The 19103-nt window shown below is 39.5% G+C and overlaps 1 protein-coding gene across 1 annotated transcript in view; it reads left to right on the top strand.

Annotated features, from left to right (window-relative positions):
* ANKDD1B (ankyrin repeat and death domain containing 1B) overlaps nt 1-19103 on the top strand; it is a 41391-nt gene that overhangs the window by 1598 nt on the left and 20690 nt on the right. The window contains exons 2-8 of the mRNA XM_060760812.2: nt 2368-2471; nt 4400-4498; nt 6420-6518; nt 6612-6716; nt 10185-10283; nt 15922-16020; nt 17097-17195. Coding sequence (XP_060616795.2) covers nt 2368-2471; nt 4400-4498; nt 6420-6518; nt 6612-6716; nt 10185-10283; nt 15922-16020; nt 17097-17195 — 704 coding nt within the window. The remainder of the gene's footprint in view (nt 1-2367; nt 2472-4399; nt 4499-6419; nt 6519-6611; nt 6717-10184; nt 10284-15921; nt 16021-17096; nt 17196-19103) is intronic.

Consider the following 19103-nt stretch of genomic DNA (forward strand, 5'->3'; position numbering starts at 1 on the left):
AAACCCACCAAACCCAGTATTCAAATTTGGGTGTATGATGTATTTGTGCCAAATTTGGTCTAGTGAAGGAAAATACATCCTGCATATCAGATATTTACATCATAACAGTAGCCAAATTACAGTGATGAAGTAGCAACGAAAATAATTCTATGGTTGGGGGTCACCACAACATGACAAACTGTATTAAGGGGTCACGCCATGAGGAAGAATGAGAAACACTGGTCTAAAACCTGAAAGGATTAAAGCAGAGCAGAGGGTGAACCCTGGCACCATAGTGATTGGAAAGGAAGAAGGAAGTCAACCAAGTACATAAGGAGACCCGTTGGAGAGTCATTGCACGTTATAGAGCTGCTATGAGCTTTCTGGGCTGTATGGCCATGTTTCAGAAGCATTCTCTCCTGACATTTGCCTGCATCTATGGCAGGCATCCTCAGAGGTTGTGAGGTCTGTTGGAAACTAGGCAAGTGAGGTTTATATATCTGTGGAATGTTCAGGGTGGACGAAAGAACTCTTGTCTGTTTGAGGCAGGCGTGAATGTTGCAATTGGCCACCCTGATTAGCATTGAAGAGCCTTTCAGTTTCAAGATTTGGCTGCTTAGTGCCCGGGGGAATTTCTTTTTTGGGAAGAGTCGGCGTTGTCCATAGACACCTCCAAGGTCATGTGGTCGGCATGATGGCATGGAGCACGGTTACCTTCCAGCAGAAGCAGTACCTATTGATCTACTTACACTTGCATGCTTTTTAACTGCTAGGTTAGCAGAAGCTGGGGCCAACAGTGGGAGCTCAGCCCGCTCCCGGGATTCGAACCGCTGACCTTTCATTCAGCAAGTTCAGTGGTTTAACCCCTGCACCACCAGGGGCTCCACAATAAAACACAAATAAACATTTTAAAATCATTTAACAATATACAATGACAATAAAGTTATGCAATTCTATATATATTTGGCTGGAGTTACACTTTCAAAATGTACCTGTTCCAACTAAGATGCAACTTCAGCTTAAGAACAAACCTACTTTGTTCATAACATGGGGACTACCTGTATACTCAATTGTCACCCATCTATTCTTTTCTCTTGAGAATAGATACAGCTATTAGTTCTTATTTTATTTTGTAATTTTACCCAAAATACAAACCATTTCTCATACCAAAGTAATGTATGTATATCTCAAGATTCACAATGCGATTCGCATCATGATTTATTACTGACCATGCTGACTGAATTGCATAAGATTGGAGACCACAGATTTTTAAAATACCTGGTGTAACTAAATGCTATGTCCACCTGCATTATATTTGTGCAGGCTGAATATTGAAAGTTGAGAACCTAGGCCAAAGGTCCATCTCAGATTTGAAATTGTGGGAAAGGAGAGAGAATGCTGCCATACTAGCCTGTCTCATCTGTTTGCTTAAATCTCTTCAAGGACTAAAAGGAAGGTCAAACATTTGCTTTCATTGTTAAGTTTATTTATTCTACCTTTTCCACCAAAACTAGGACTCCTTTCCTCTGTTATGCACAACATATAAATGCATAAAGGCAGCATAGGGCTAGGAAATTTTTTCCCTCCCTCCCTGAATGGTTGAAAAATATCTATATTTTCTATATACCTACTACAAATGAAAATATGTATTTGTGTATGTGGCTGGCTCCCATATCCACAAACAGCTTTAACCCATAGTGCTGAGGAGCCACCAAAAGCCCTATTTCCAATGACATTTCAGATTAAAGGGAATGCCATGAACTTGTAGCCCAATCCCCTGCCAATGTCCTCCCCAAAGACCATACTGCTCACCACCCAAGGAATGCTTTCATTTGAGGACTATTTCATCCTAGATTTTACTCGTTTCCTCCACTACAGACATCCCAGTGTTTCTTACTCTCTCCATTGGTGTGGAATTTGCATGATCCCACCCACTGCTTCTCTCTTAACCCTTTCCTACTCTTTTCAACGCTGTTTGCAAAATAAACAATAAACATACTGGCGGAGTTTGGGGGATTGACTGCAGATGATGGAAGTTGTAGTTCACCCTGCATCAAGTCAGAGCATTGTGACCCCCACTGACAATGGACCTAGACCACATTTGGAGCACAGAACTCCCATAACCAAAGAAAAATACTGGAGGGGTCTGGGGGGAATTCAGATAATCTGGGGTCAGATTCTGAAATATAGGGCAGTGTAGATCCAGCTTCTGATAGATATTGTTGAAATGGTTTCTATTCTTCTAAGAATGAGTCAGTGACTTAGTCTTCAACAACATTGTTAACTTGTCCATTTATATTTAAAATTGAACAGAATGGAAATACAACATCCCCTGGATTAAAAGTTTATCTATTGCAACATATAAGAAAATGTTTTTCTGTTTTGCAGTTCTTCCTGATGAAAAAGAATTCCAGCATGCGGCTAAAACTAATAATCTGGAAACGATGGAAAGACTGTTTCAGAAAAAAGTTAACATTAATGCTGCAAATATTGTAAGTATAAAACACTCTAGTTCCCAAAACAAACCAATCCTTAATTAAACCAGAGTATGTTGTCGAAACCTTTCATGGCCGGAATCACTGGGTTGCTGTGAGTTTTCTGGGCTGTATGGCCATGTTCCAGAAGCATTCTCTCCTGACATTTTGTCTGCATCTATGGCAGGCATCCTCAGAGGTTGTGAGGTCTGTTGGAAACTAGGCAAGTGAGGTTTATATATCTGTGGAATGTCCAAGGTGGGAGAAAGAACTCTCGTATGCTTGAGGCAGGTGAAAATGTTGCAAATGGCCACCTTGATTAGCATTGAATGGTTTTGCAGCTTCAAAGCCTGGCTTGTTGTTGCCTGGAGGAATCCTTTGTTGGGAGCTGTTAGCTGGCCCTGATTGATTATTGTCTGGAATTCCACTGCTTATTGAATGTTGCTCTTTATTTACTGTCTTGATTTTAGAGTTTTTTTTTTTAAAATACTGGTAGCCAGATTTTGTTCATTTTCATGGTTTTCTCCTTTCTGTTGACATTGTCCACATGCTTGTGGATTTCAATGGCTTCTCTATGTAGTCAATTACAATTTGGTTTTTGGTCAAGTTTAGATTTGGTTTGATTACTTGGGGTGATGTTTAGAAAATTGCATTGGATAGACTGTTGCATCAGCTCTAATTTCTGATACAGAACGTATGCCATCCAGTAGTGCTTGCCCACAGAAAACCATATTTAATAAGCCTCAGCACGATAAGAGGGTTTCACCAGGCCAGTCGCTCTTGTTGCAATGGTGTAGTAACTGTGAGGCCGCAGGCCATATTTTAGTTCTTGTGGACCAGTGGTGTTCCATGGACCACGGGTTGGGAACTACAGATATAAAATATTATAATGCGCATATATATATATAATACTAGAGTATACAGTAAGCGTAATTTTTCAGTCCCTTTTAAGGCTGGAAAAGCCTTCCTCAGCTTATATTCGAGTCAAAGTTATTTATTATTTTACTCTGTTATTATTATTATTATTTCTCCTCGTGGTCACCTGTGAATTTGCACATATGGTATAATCCTGTGCTCACGCAGGCAACGGAAACTCTATTTTATTATTACATTTATTATTTTACTTTATTATTGTTGTTATTATTACATCTATTATTTTACTCTATTATCACTGTTATTATTACATTTCCATTATTTTACTCTATTATTATTTTTACATTTATTATTTTACTCTATTGTTATTGAAAGGCTACATAAGCACCTTTACGTTGAAGAAGGTTAGAATAATGGTTTAATCAGAGTTGGACAGTCTTATCTTAAATTAGTTTCATGTAAATATTCAGATACATTTAACCAAGAATGCCTCAATTAATGTAATTTTTTGGTATCTATATTTATTTTCAAATGTACCAATAGCAGCTGTATTTCCCACTCTCGGCTTACACTAGAGTCAATACATTTCCCCAGTTTGTGGTAAAATTAGGTGTCTTTGCTTATATTCGGGTCAGATTATACTCAAGTATATATGGTGTATGTATGTGTGTGAGTGTGTATGTATATATCATGCTAAGAATATTGGTATTAATTCCTACCTGTGCATCTTGCAGTGGATTTAAAATGCATGAATTAAAAAGGTATTATTTGCATATACTTGTTCGCCTCCTTATGAACAAATATTGTACTTTCCTACTGTAGTCACAGACGACTGTCTCCAAATATTTACCTACTTGACTAAATTCATTGAGCTTATCATTCTTATTTATATATGTAGATTCACCTATATTTGTGGAAGTATAGCCTTTATTTTCCTAACAACACAGAATTTTGACATAGTATTAATGATTAAGAACTGGAATCTGCAATTTTATATGCCCCCATAACTCTTGACCTCATTATCACAAAATACTGTGCCTAAACTTTTATATTTTGCTTTCCTCTTATTTTAGCTGAAGCGCACAGCTCTCCACTTTGCTGTTGCAGGAAATCATATATCTGCAGTGGACTTTCTCCTCCATCACAAAGCTAGAATTGATATTGCTGATAAGGTGATGAAAATGGTTCTTTAATATTACTTTACCTTTGCTGACACTGAGAAATAGGAATATTTTATAGAAATGCTGACATTGATGGAGGGCCCATCTTTCCCTCTGTTTTCAAGGAGAATACCTGTAAAATATGAAATGTTGACAATTTCCTTATAAATATGTAAATAAATAAAATTACAAAGTAATTTTAAGACTGGCTGAAGGACCACCAATCAGGCCCGTAGCCAGTATTTCGTTTCGGGGGGGGGGGGGGGGGGGGGGCTAAAAATTTTTCAGGGGGGGTTCGGGGGGGCTGAGTTTCGGGGGGGGGGCTGAGTCTGAGTGAAAGAGGGTCTACCCTAGCAAACCTTTTGTATCATTACCTCAATACCCCCATGCATATGGGATATATTGAGTATGGTGATCAGATCATGATATCAAGAAACATGACAGTTTAAATAATGCACCAGTAAGGCCTTTTCGCGAACCACCATGAAGCCCCTCAAGCCCCCCCCCCCCCCCCCCCCCGGCTACATGCCTGCCACCAATACTCTTTATCTACCAAAGAGTGCTGGCAGCTCACCAAACTACAACTCCCAGGATTCCATAGCATTGAGCCATGGCAGTTAAAGTGGCATGGAACTGCATTCATTCAACAATGTGGATATGTCCATAGTTTCCTATCTGCAGTTCTGGAAAAATACTAACATGCTGTGGCCCCATCTACACTGCCATATAATACAGTTTCTGAATAAATACTACTACTACTACTACTACTACTAATAATAATAATAATAATAATACACTTTATTTATATTCCACCCTTCTCCCCACGGAGATTCAGAGTGGATTACAGTATAAACAGATACTGGGAAACATTCAATGCCTTGTTACAATACAATGAGACACACAAACACAAACAAAGGCAAAGGCTTCTCCTTTCATTTCTGGCTTTGAAGGCGGTGCTCATCTCTGGCTTTGTGGGAGGTGCTGTTCTCCATTTCCAAGCCAAGGTGCCTGTATTGTCACCTCCTGGCCATGTGACCAGCATGACTGCTTGGAGCGTCTTATGCCTTTCCTGCCCAAGTGGTACCTATTTATCTACTCACATTTGCCTGTTTTTAAACTGCTAGGTTGACAGGAGCTAGGGCTAACAGTGGGAGCTCACCCCATCCCATGGATTGGAACTGCCAGCCTTCAGGTTCAGCAGTACAAGGGTTTAACCCATTGCGTTATCCAGTGAATCCAGATTATCTGCTTTGAAGTGGATTTAGAAACTGGATTATATGTCAGTATAGATTCAGCCTGACATACAATTTGTTAAAGGGATTTCAGAAATAATGTATTTGCAGCAGCTTGAATGCTGGAAAAAGGTACATATGTGTTACTAAGGCAGTGTTTCTCAACGTGGGGATCGGGACCCCTGGGGGAGGGGTCACAAGGGGGTGTAAGAGGAGTCGCCAAAGACCAAAAGAAAATACAATATTCCTGTTGGTCATGGGGATTCTGTGTGGGAAGTTTGGCCCAGTTCTATCAATGGTGGGGTTCAGAATGCTCTTTGATTGTAGGTGAACTATAAATCCCAGCAACTACAACTCCCAAATGACAAAATCTATCCCCCCCCCAACCCCACCAACATTTAAATTTGGTCCAGTGAATGAAAATACTCATAACAGTGATTCATAACAGTAGCAAAATTACAGTTATGAAATAGTAATGAAAATAATGTTATGGTTGGGGGTCACGGCAACATGGGGAACTGTATCAAGGGGTTGCGGCATTAGGAAGGCTGAGAATCACTGTACTAAAGTTTCCTACAGAATTTGCCCCAGAGCAAATCCCCATTTGTTATGCCAATTAATTATATTATTCCATGCAATATAAATGAAGAACAGTTTTGAATTTCATTGTAATGCCTTGCATTCTTTTATCTCCTTTGAAGCATGGACTTGTTCCAATTCATCTTGCTGCGTGGACTGGAAATCTGGACATAATGCTGATGTTAATCAAAGCAGGGGCTGATCAAAAAGCTAAGAACCAGGTTTGTTGCAGATATATACAAAACAACATTAAGCAGTTATATGATAGGAGAATTCCTAATTCTGTTTTACAGCCTGTTTTGTCTTTTCCTTAGGAAGGAAGAAATGTCCTCCACTTTGCAGCTCAGAATAATAATGTCAGAATCGTGGACTATTTCATCCAGGATCTTCACTTGCTTGACCTCAATACCCCTGATGAGGTATTATGAGCAAATGACATATTATGGACTATCTGCTATTTGACACTAGCAATGTTTTGTGAATGCTTTTCATTTAATAATATCTATGGTTAATTCACAGTCATGCTCTATCTATATTCTCTGAATATAACTTTTTGTGCCTTTCTGATCTGCCTTGACCACCATGTGCATTAGACTGTGCATTTGCCATAAACGATTGGTCCTACAATCACGTTTTGCCAAAGGAGACCTAGTAAACACCAGTCTCGGAAGAAAACAATAGTTACAATAGAAAGATCCCAAGTTCAATCTTTCACATCAATACTGAAAAGGGTTACAAAACTCAACAGATATGTGAACCCTGCTTGCCAAATAGATAACAATGGACTGAAGAGACCTACATCTATCTGATTCAGCAGAAGCCGGTTTCATATGATGTTTCTCCAGATTAAAAAAAGGTCTTTTATCCCTTCCAATAGATGGTTCAGGCCTCATTTGATTTCAAAGGATCAGCCAAAAAGAAACCAAATAAAATATCAATTTACTTGTGAGTCCTGCTAAATAATACCAATGGGACTTACATACAGGATAAGATATTCAGGATTGGAGACTATTAGTCTAGCAAGATATCTGTAATTGAAACCTATTTTTTCAGTGAAAAGGCAATACTCTGGTTCTTCTGTAAACCTTTAGTGATGAAGTCGTTTCTGTAGAAGGTGTATATTCCCCTATAAGGGTATAAATTGGGTATGGGCAAACCCAGGCCCAGGACCCAGATGCGGCCCCTTGGGCTCTTTTTTCAGGCCCTCCTATCTCTCACCATCCTATCCTTCATTTGTTCTCTCTTTCCTTCCTCCTTCCCTCCCTCCCTCCTTTCCTTACTGCCCTCTTTCTCCCTCCTTCCTTCCCTTCCACCCTTTCATCCTTCCTCCCTCCCTTCCTTTCTTCTCTCTTTCCTCCCTCCCTCTCTCCCTCCCTCCAACCACCTCCCTCCAACCACCTCCCTCCAACCACCTCCCTCCATTTCCTTCTATCCTTCCTTCCTTCCATTCTTTTCTTCTTCCATTCCTTCCTTCCTTCTCTCTTTCTTCCTCCTTGGGATGTTTAGCTGGGAGAAGAGAAGGTAGAGAACATGAGAACCATGTTTCAAGATTTGAAAGGGTGTCCCATTGAGGAGGAGGAGGAAGAGGGTGGGGTTGGAACTGACTTTCTGCTGCTCTAGAGACCAGGGCACAAGGCAGCAATGGGTTCAAATGGCAGGGAAAGAGATTCAACTGAAAAGATTAGGAAGAACTTCCTGAGAGTAAGAGCTGTTGGAGAGTGGCATAGGCTGCCTCAAAATGTGATGAAGTCTCCTTCTCTGGAGGCTTTTCTGCAGAGGCTGTCTATTGGGAGTGCTTTGATTGTGCCTTCTTGCATGGCAGGGGGTTGGACTGGATGGCCCTTGGGGGTCTCTTCCAGCTCTAGGATTGTAGGATTATATATCAAAAGTAGGCAATACGAGGTCGTCTCTGGTTGCTTCTGGATTGAGAGACTCAGCCATCTACGAAGACATTGCCCAGGGGACGCCCGGATGTCTTGCAATCCTGCGAGGAGGCTTCTCTCATGTCCCCCAATACGAGGTGTAATGGATACACTTTTTCTTTCCTGTCTACCATCTCATCCTGATCAAGACCAACCCTTTGAGGTTTCAAATGTTTCCCATCTTTCCTTCACTTTCTGCATCCAAAAGAGAAAAGAGAAGGGGAGGAAAGGGCAGGGATGCGACTTGGGGGAAATCCCCTCCCTTCCAGCTTACCTACCCCACTGCGGCCCCCAAATTAGAAAGTTTGCACATGCCTGGAATAAATCAATATTGCCTTTGATCCTTTTTAAATCTGTGTGGTTTGAAATACACTTTTCTCCAGGACGGTTAACCAAACTGTGCTACATACCCTCCAACATTGCACAGATGAAAATTAGAAGACATGTAACCAAACAGTATCACATTGTGGCCAAGATGGCAACAAATATTAATGAGGAGAAACACAAAACTAGGAAGGCTGTAGCACTTTGCTTTTGCCCAAGTTTATTGGGAAGGCAACATTCATCTTCTCCTTCCCACTCCTTCCTGATGAGCTAATTGAATGCATATTACCTTTACATTTTAAACTCAGTTTGCAGTAGTTGAAGTAAGATGAGGACAATGTGAGAAAGTCGGGGGGGAGGAAGGAGGAGAGAAAACCTGATATGTTTTTTAAATGCTGAAAAACTGGATTAATTACAAGTGTCCCTGCAAAATTGGGACAATTGGAGAGTGTTAGCATGTATGCTACAAATGCTTGCTACACATAGCTTTTGGCATATGATGATGTCGCAGTTCCCCATCATGGTCTGTATAGCCATTGTCTTATCTTCTATATCAATTTGATCTTCTGGTCCTCATATTTTTTAAACCTCTCTCATTTTGCCTGTGGATACAGCTCATCCATTTTTAAAGCTCCTTCTTACTTTCTATAGTCATTTCGGTCAGCTTTGTTTTCCTCCCCTTAGAAATTTGACAAACTGCTTTTATCTCTTTGCTGATAACTTGGATTCATGATGGATGGAGGAGCTGTAGTGCAAGAAATAAGTGGCTCAAGTGATGTCAAACCTCATTAATTCTACAGTGGGGATCAGAGGTTTCCATTTTTTAAAAAATTGGGACCACTTCACCAGGAACCAGTTTTACCAGGGACCACTCTCCAACATTAGTACCAGGTTATGAATCAATATTTGGTCAGCTTTAGATCCGATTTGGTTATTTGAGGTGCTGATTCAGAAAATTGTATTGAATATACCACATTAGCTCTAGTTTCTGATACGCCATTCAGTGGTCGCCATCTGCTCGCCTACAGAAAATTGTATTTAATAAACTAGAGCTGATGTGGTCTATCCAATGCAATTTTCTGAATCAGCACCCCAAATAACCCCAGGAACAGGCCTAAAAACGAAGACACCAAGGCGCCCCGCTTCCAGGCGTCACATGGAACTGCTCTGCTTGGGGGGGGGGGGGGGGGGAGGAGAGAAGCAGCAGTCAGGAGGCTTGCTGTCACACATCTTTTGTGGGTAGTCAGCATCTCCCCTCCTGACATCCCCATTGTCTTCAGCACTATAAGAGGGTTTCGTGAGACCAGTTGCTCTCATTGCAACAGTGTAGTAACAGCGAGGCCACAGACCATATTTTAGTTCTTGGGGACCACTGGTGGTCCACGGACCACAGGTTGGGAACCACTGCTGTAGATGCACCCAGAGCTTAATGACTCAACAAACTACAGTCATGGCATTTAAAGTGAAATCATTGTGCATTACAAGTGATGGTTGTAGAAGGTGTTTGGAATTACCCTCTGGAGGTTATATGGATTCCTGTGGTTGGAGGTTATCTTCACCCGGTTTATGGTTCCTGGTTAGCACCTTTTCTGCAAGAGCTTTGTTTTTTTACTGACCTCTTTAACTCTTATTGTTTCCTAGAAAGGTAGAAAGCCATTTCTTCTGGCGGCTGAATGGGGCCACGTAGAAATGGTAAACGAGCTGATTTCCCTTAACTTATCCACCACACAAAAGGACAAAGTAAGTTTATTACAATAATTGCAATAAAAGCTTCTTATTCAGCTTTTTAGTAAATGAATCTTCAGCTCAAAACTGTATACTTAGTTATGTTTCTAATCACTGTAAAAATCACTTTATATGGTGTGAATTATGGCAACGAAGACAATGAAAGAGAATGTTTAGTGCTTTATTTCACTTTGGTGTTCTGTGTTACAGTATATGATTTTGTAAGTCTTGACAAGAATCATCTCTTGCTTATATGTGTGTTGAGGAAGAACACATGGACAATGTAGCAATCAAGTTAAGGTGAATGTATATCAGGTGAAGGTTTTCTTGATGCAAGTAGTGGGTGAAATGAAGTAATCAGAGATGGAACTACACTACAAGGTTTGCTGGAAAGAAGCAGATTAATGCATTGTTTTGTAAGTTTGTTTTTCCTTCTGCGATGGACAATGATGGACAATTTGTTTTCAATGCTGCTGTATTTTTCTTTATAAAGCTGCATGTGTCAATTACTCCAGAGTAAAGACATTTTTTCCTATTATACTCTGTGTAATTCAATTTGGGATCTGGAGCTGGGAAGACTGCTGTGTAATTTCAATATAAACTAACAAACCGCAACAGGTTATGGGCCCAGCTTGCCCAGTCTGCCCAGCTTGCCCAGTCTGACCAGATTGCCCAGTTGGATATTATTTTTCTCCAGTTCCAGTTTTGAAGACATTTTTGGTTTTGCATTGTGTGTTTTGTTGGCAAAACAAGAAGATGGATACTGGAATGAATTTTGCTTTCCCTATGGCCAGGTTAAATGGCAATAACTATTCCATTTGGAAAGTCAGAATGGAAAGTTATTTGAGGAGAGAATCCTTGTGGGAATGTACAGAGAACCCAGTGCAGCAGCCAGCTACAGCAGAGCAGCTGAGAGCTCTGGAAAGAGCAAGGTCTACTCTGATGTTAGGAGTTGACGATGACCAATTGGTTCATATAAGCAGCCTGCCAACTCCCAACGCAATTTGGGTGAGACTCAGAGAAGTACATGCTTCCAGTTCGGCAGCAACGTTGGCTGTACTGGCAAGGCGACTTTACAGGAAGAGATTGGAGAAGAATGAAAGTCTGAAAGACCATTTGCAGATATTGCAGAGTTTGTTTTTGCAATTGGAGGAGAGAGACTTTCATCTCACAGAGCCAAACAAATGTTTTATTGTCCTGTCATCCCTGGATTATTCGTTTGACGGGATAGTAAATTCCTTGGAATCACTCCCACAAGCACAATTAAACCTCCAATATATTTGTGCTAGAATTCTTGCTGATTGCGAAAGGCGAAGAGATCGTTGCCTGGAGACTGCAAATACAGCAGGACGTTCTCAAGGAAAGCAGTCAGCCGGAGTTGCACTCGAGGAGGAGACGGAGAAAGTTTGTGTGGTGAGAAGGTGCTTCAAATGTGGGTCTCCAAAACATTTAAAGAGGAATTGTCCAAAACAGCAGCAGAAGAAGCAAGGATGGAAGAGAGTGAACCAGAGGAGGGGTTCCTCGCATGTCAGCATTGTGAAGTCCCAAGGGAGTCCAACAGATGAAGACATATTTTATGTGGACTCTGGATGTTCACAGCATATAGTGAACAACAAAAGTTTGATTTGTAACCCTGTGAATCCTAAATGTTCAAATGTTACCCTTGCAGATGGAAAACAGTACAAAGTACAGGGACAAGGGGAAGTTTATGTTAAGCATTTGGGTAAAACATTAAGGAATGTATTTTTAGTTCCAGAGATTGATTACAATTTATTATCAGTTGGAAAACTGGATAAAGAAGGTTATGAAGTTAATTTTTCTGGAGGAAAAGTCAGGATTTTGAAAGGGAATAAGTTATGTGGAACTGGTGTATTACAAGGGGATTTGTATGTGTTAACTTCAGGAGGTAACACAAGTGATGTAAATGTAGTAAGTAAGAATGCTCCATTACACCAGGGATGCATTCATGATTTACATAGAACATTAGGTCACCCAAGTTTCAAAGTGTTGTATAAAATGCCAGAGTTTAGTGAAGGCATAAAATTAAAACATTGCACGAAGTTTCTAGATTGCAATGTATGTAAGAAAACTAAAGCACAGTCAGCCCCAATTAGTAAGAAAAGTTTAAGAAACTCAGAGGAAAAGTTTCAGTTAGTACATGCTGATTTAATCGGACCGTTTCAACCGAGTAAGGGTGGAGCCTGTTATATACTGTGTATATTAGATGACTATTCTTGTTTTTCTTGGTGTTTTTTGTTGAAACAAAAGAGTGAAGTTTTTGAGATTATTAAGAATTGGGTGGCATATGTGAAGAGACAATTTGGAGTAGGAGTAAAGGCTCTCCAAACTGACAGAGGAGGAGAATTTACCTCACATAGTTTAGAAAATTTTCTGAAAAAAGAGGGGATAAAGCACAGACTCACATGTGCTTATCAAAGTGCAGAAAATGGAAAGATAGAAAGACTAGTAAGAAAAGTTCAAACAGTGAAAGATTCTTTGTTAGAAGATTCTGGATTATCCCAAAATCTATGGGGAGAAGCAGTAATGACTGCATGTTATTTAATTAATAGACTCTGGTGTGAGCCTATTCAGAACACTCCTTATTTTATGTTATATGGCAAGAAGCCTCCATTAGGGCATTTAAGGAATTTTGGGACACAGGCATGGGTGTTCATACCCAAACCATTGAGAAGGAAAGGCCAAGATAAAGCCAGGAGATTAACAATGGTTGGCTATGCACAGGGAGCCAAAGCTTGGAGATTTTTAGATAATGAAGGAAACATTGTTATATCAAGATCTGCTAACTTTGCCTGTAGCCAGAATTGGGATAAGATTCATGCTAATCAGGAAGTTTTCTTTCCTATTTCAAAAGAGGAAACTCATGAGCAAGGTAGACAAAACACAAAGCAAGAAAGTGCTGCTACACCTCAACTCATAAGTAAGCCTATAATTAGAAGATTTAAGAGGCCTAGGCCCTCAGATGAGGATGATGAGGTGAATGAAGATCCTGGAGAGGGAACTAGTCAGGAAATTTTACTCAGAAGAAGTGAGAGAACCAGAAAGAAACCTGACAGGTTCACAATACAAAATGTAAGAGTATGTTTAGTTAATTATGAGCCTCAAAGTTTTGAGGAAATAGAAAGTTTGCCACAAGAAGAGAAAGAAAAATGGTTAGAGGCTATAGATGAAGAGATGAAAAGTATGGAAAGGTTAAATGTGTATGAACCTGCAGATTTACCAAGAGGGAGTAATCCTATTGACACAAAATGGATTTTTAAGCAAAAGATTGATGCTAATGGTCAAGTTAGGTACAAAGCGCGTCTTGTTGCTAGAGGGTTTACACAGATTAAGGATATAGATTACACAGAGGTGTATTCGCCCACTGTTAGTCCTAATTCTGTAAGATTGATTTTAACTCTTGCAGCATGTTTGAATTTAAAGGTATATCATTTTGACATAAGTACAGCATATCTGAATGCTACTCTGAAGGAGAATATATATATTGTACCTCCACCAGGTTCAAAGTACAGAGATACCAATACGTATTTTAAGTTGAACCGCGCCTTATATGGTTTGAAACAGGCCGGACTTGTCTGGAATGATTGTTTAAATGATGCTTTGACCAAAATGGGTTTCCAGAGAAGCAGAGCAGATCCATGCGTGTATGTAAGAAATGTACAACATGATTATCAAGTATTGTTTGTGTATGTTGATGATGTATCATTTTTGGCTGAAACTCAAGCAGAAATTGACAAATTTGCAGAAGAGTTAGGAAAACATTCTAAGTTAAGAAACCTTGGTCCAATTCAATATTTTCTTGGTGTACAAATTATGAAAACTGAACAAGATTTTGTGTTAAGCCAAAAAGGGAAGATAATGCAGATTTTGGAAAAACTAAACATGAAAGAGTGTAAAGGAGTTAAATCACCCATGATTTTAGGTTTTCAAAACGAAGTGGAAAATGCTGAAATATTTAAAGAGAAAGCTTTATACAAGAGCATTATTGGTCAGTTATTGTACATATGTAATTACACCAGAGCAGACATTGCATTTGCTGTGAATTTTCTAAGCAGGTATGCAAGCAACCCAACCATTGCTGCATGGAATGGACTTAAGAGGGTGGCAAGATATTTAAAGCAAACACAAGATTTTTGTTTGGCATTAAGTCCAGATGATTCACTATCTTTGCAGGTATATACAGACAGTGATTTCGGCAACTGTACTGATAGAAAATCGACAACAGGAGTTTTAGTTAAGTTTTCTAATGCTGTAATTGACTGGAAGTCGAAGAAGCAGAGTTATGTAGCTTTAAGTTCCAGTGAGGCTGAGTTTGGTGCACTTAGCTTAGCATATACAGAGATTTGTGTAATCAAACAACTGCTTAAAGACTTGCAAATACCTGTTGAAGATCCAACAACAATATATGAGGATAATCAGACATGCATCACAATGGCAACACAGGCCAGAGTAAAACAAAGAAGCAAGCATGTAGATATTAAGTACAGTTGTGTAAGGGATGCAGCGAAAAATGGTGAAATTGATATAGTATATTGTAATACAAATCTAAATCTAGCTGATGTACTAACTAAGCCACTGAGTGTACAGAAACATCAGAATGTTTTGAATGATTTGGGAATTTTTGAGTGTACCATGTAATTGTATTATGTATTGTGTTTTCCTCTACACACGAGGAGTGTTACAGTATATGATTTTGTAAGTCTTGACAAGAATCATCTCTTGCTTATATGTGTGTTGAGGAAGAACACATGGACAATGTAGCAATCAAGTTAAGGTGAATGTATATCAGGTGAAGGTTTTCTTGATGCAAGTAGTGGGTGAAATGAAGTAATCAGAGATGGAACTACACTACAAGGTTTGCTGGAAAGAAGCAGATTAATGCATTGTTTTGTAAGTTTGTTTTTCCTTCTGCGATGGACAATGATGGACAATTTGTTTTCAATGCTGCTGTATTTTTCTTTATAAAGCTGCATGTGTCAATTACTCCAGAGTAAAGACATTTTTTCCTATTATACTCTGTGTAATTCAATTTGGGATCTGGAGCTGGGAAGACTGCTGTGTAATTTCAATATAAACTAACAAACCGCAACATTCTGTACATACAGATTGTGTAATTTTAGAATATTTATCAGCATCCCCATTAAGAATTCCATATAGTGACTTCACCTCATTAGAAATTAACATATTTATTTAAGATTACAAAAAACAACAACGTTATAATCATAATGTGAAACTATCTTACTCATTTTTAGTGCTTTATTTTGGTAAATATTAGATATTTTATTTGTATCCCAACTTTGGGATGTTTACATATGGAGAAAATACATTTTATCCTGCCCAGGGGAGAAAAGCAACTTAAATTATTCATCATGACATGATTTAGATCCAAAGAAAAACAGAGAGGAAAACAAATGGTTGGAAACCACTATCTTCCAATTCCCAACCTGGTTACTTCTGTACATCTGAATGGCACAATGGCTGAGCAACAGTTCGCTGCTTCTTCCCTTTGTTAAGATTACTTTGCTCTCCTAATTAAACATCCAAATATTATGCCCAGATTTCAACATAGAATCTTAGAGTTGGTCTTTGTCTCGAGAATGTTTGGAAGTTATAATTTCTGTATGTCTTCTTATAGGATGGAAATACTGCATTGCACCTGGCGGCTAAAAATGGCCACCATGAAGTGGCAGAAGTTCTCCTTGATCAGTGGGAAGTAATAAATGAGTTCAATGAGGTAAAAAAAAGGACAAACATACCGTCCAATATTTTTCAAGTGAAAAAGTGGAATGATAGGTGATTAACTGGGACTGTCCCTGCTAAATCAAGACAGTCAGAAGTATAAGTATATAGAATAAAGGAAAGAATGGAGATACAAAACAGATGAAGATAAAGCATAACTAGCTTGGACATTGTGTTGTTGAAGGCTCTCATGGCTGGAATCACTAGGTTGCTGTGAGTTTTCTGGGCTGTATGGCCATGTTCCAGAGGTAAATTCTCCTGTCATTTTGCCCATGTGGGCGAAACATCAGGAAAGAATGTCTCTGGAACATGGCCATACGGCCCAGAAAACTCACAGCAACCCAGTAACTTGGACATTCCTTCTGAAGTTCTGGCCACTTGTTGAGGCTACATGCCAGTCATCTTGTTTTGGATCTCGCAAATTGACCCACTGTGATGAGGGTAGTATACTAAAAAAATGGGTAAAGTACAGATGATAATCCAGTTTGCTTTCATAATTTCATAAGATGAAGGTCTCATTTTGTCCATTACTTACCAAATCAAAGATGTTTGGACTGACCTTGGTGAGGATAATAACACAAAATTGCCGGATATGCATTGCTCAGTAGTTAAAAATCTACACTTCTTTGCTTCTGTTTATGGAACTCAGAATTGCATATATATAGGGACCCTGGCTTTGCCCATCATGTGGTATCGATGCGGTGATTAGTGGAATTCTTGCCTGTTGGTCAGTTGGTAATCAAAGGAGAGAACTGCCAGAAAGAAAAAGTGGCAATCTTATAGATTAGTTTGTATGAGACAATTCCATCAAAATAATAATTTAAAAAAAACAAATTTGCAAATTACATTCTGTACCTTGCATTCCTGCACACATTGTGGTTTAGGTTATTTATCTTAATTCAACAGCTGGGTAGAAAAAGGTAATTATTGTTTCCGTCACTTTGAAAAGTTTTTTGTTCTCTAAAGGAATTGTTCATTGCCACTGGAAATTATTCAAGTGCCTGCCTCGAAGCCTGGTGATAACTCTATTTTAATGTTAGATGTATTTTTTTCTTTATTGTGCTGTTTCAGGAAGGTGAAACACCTTTTTATCTGGCTGTGGCAGGAGGCCATGAAAAATGTGCTGATCTCTTACTGGAAGCAGGAAGTGATATCAATATCTCAAATAAGGTACATTGATATGCTTGATGTTCTTTAATTCACTGAGATAATATTTTTCAGCCAATTTAAGTGAAATCAGGTAATGAGCTAAATCACGACATGCAATGGCTCATTGTTTACAGCAAAGATGGACAGTTGGGGTCCTCCAGATGTTTCTGGACTACAATTTTCATCATCTATCACCGCTGGTTATGTTAGCTTGGTGGTTCTCAAACTGAGGGCCCCCAGATGTTTTGGCCTTCAAATCCCAGAAATCCTAACAGCTGGTAAACTGGCTGGGAATTCTGGGAGTTGTAGGCCAAAATACCTGGGGACCCACAGGTTGAGAACCACTGTTAGATAGTTCTGCTGGGAGTTGTTTTCCAACAATATCTAAAGGGCCTTGTCTATTCCAGAGCCTCTGAACTATGGCAGTTAGAATGCCAAACCAGGGGTGCATCTACATTGCCCAAATAATGCAGCTTGATACCAGTTTAACTGCCACGGCTCATGGGATCATGGGAGTTGTAGGTTTAAAAGTAAAAATCCTACCAAAATCCCACCCACAATGTCCTCAGCAGTATACCCTTCAGCATATTCCAAATGCCTGATGGCACAGAAGTGTCTTTAACTATCTGTGAAAGGCAAGCAGAGATGGGGCCATCCTGGTCTCTCCTGGAGGGAGTTCAAAAATCTGGGAGCAGCCACCAAAAAGGCCCTCTCCCATGTTCTCAGCAAATGCACTTGAGCGAGAGGTGGGACAGAGAGAAACCCTCTCCAGATGATCATAGGAATCTGAAAGGTTTGGAGAGAGAGAGAGAGAGAGAGAGAGAGAGAGAGAGTCTTTCAAATAACCAGCACTTTGAATTGTGCCTGGAAACAGGTTGGCAGCTAGTGGAGCTGTTGTCCCAGTTAGAAACCTGGCTGCTGCTCTTTGGTCTCAGCTGAAATTTCTAAACACTTTTCAAAGGCAGCTCCACATAGAGTGCATTACAGTAGTCTGACCATAATAATAATAATAATAATAATAATAATAATAATAATAATAATAGGTTGCAGATTTTTCGGGCTGTATGGCCATGTTCTACAAGCATTCTCTCCTGGTGTTTCACCTGCATCTGTGGCAGGCAACCTCAGAGTTTGTGAGGTCTGAGGATGCCTGCCACAGATGCAGGCAAAACGTCAGGAGAGAATGCTTCTACAACATGGCCATACAGCCTGAAAAACCTACAACAACCCAGTGATTCTGGCCATGAAAGCCTTTGACAAAACAACAACAATAATAATAATCAACACTTGGGAAGTGTCCGACTTGTGATTTTGTGATACAAAATCCAGCATATATATCTAATTTGCTGTGTCACACTGTATTTTTGTGTCAGTAAAATAATAATAATAATAATAATAATAATTGTAGACCGTCCTTTCTCGCCGAGGGGACTCAGGTTGTTTTCAGCATATATGGCAAACATTAAATACCAACAAGGAAAAACATATAAAGAAATTACATCAAAATAGATCACATCAAGCAATATATAACCGGCCTAACTTTGAACTTAACAACAGACAAAAATAGCCAAATATAAAAACTTAAAAATAACTTATACAGACATAAACACATAGCATAAATTTATCACTGGGTAAAACATCTAAGAACTAACAACTAAAATCTTATGGAGAGATGAGGTGATTTGTAGCAACCAACAAGCCAAAATCAATTCCAGTATCTAGACAAGATTTAACATATCTAGGTGAGGATGTAAGTTGAGGTGTGTTAGTCTTCCTCCTCTCCATGCGCCAGAGTGCGTAGATGGGTTTTTAGCAACTTCTCTGAAACTAGAAGGGCGTGCAGAATGGCTCCCAGCCTCGTGGTTCTTCATGTTTTCGAGGCATGTACCACCATGACAAGATCTGACTTCTCCAGAAACAGGCGCAGCT

The sequence above is a fragment of the Anolis sagrei genome, chromosome 2 (assembly GCF_037176765.1).
Source record: "Anolis sagrei isolate rAnoSag1 chromosome 2, rAnoSag1.mat, whole genome shotgun sequence".
NCBI lineage: Eukaryota > Metazoa > Chordata > Lepidosauria > Squamata > Dactyloidae > Anolis > Anolis sagrei.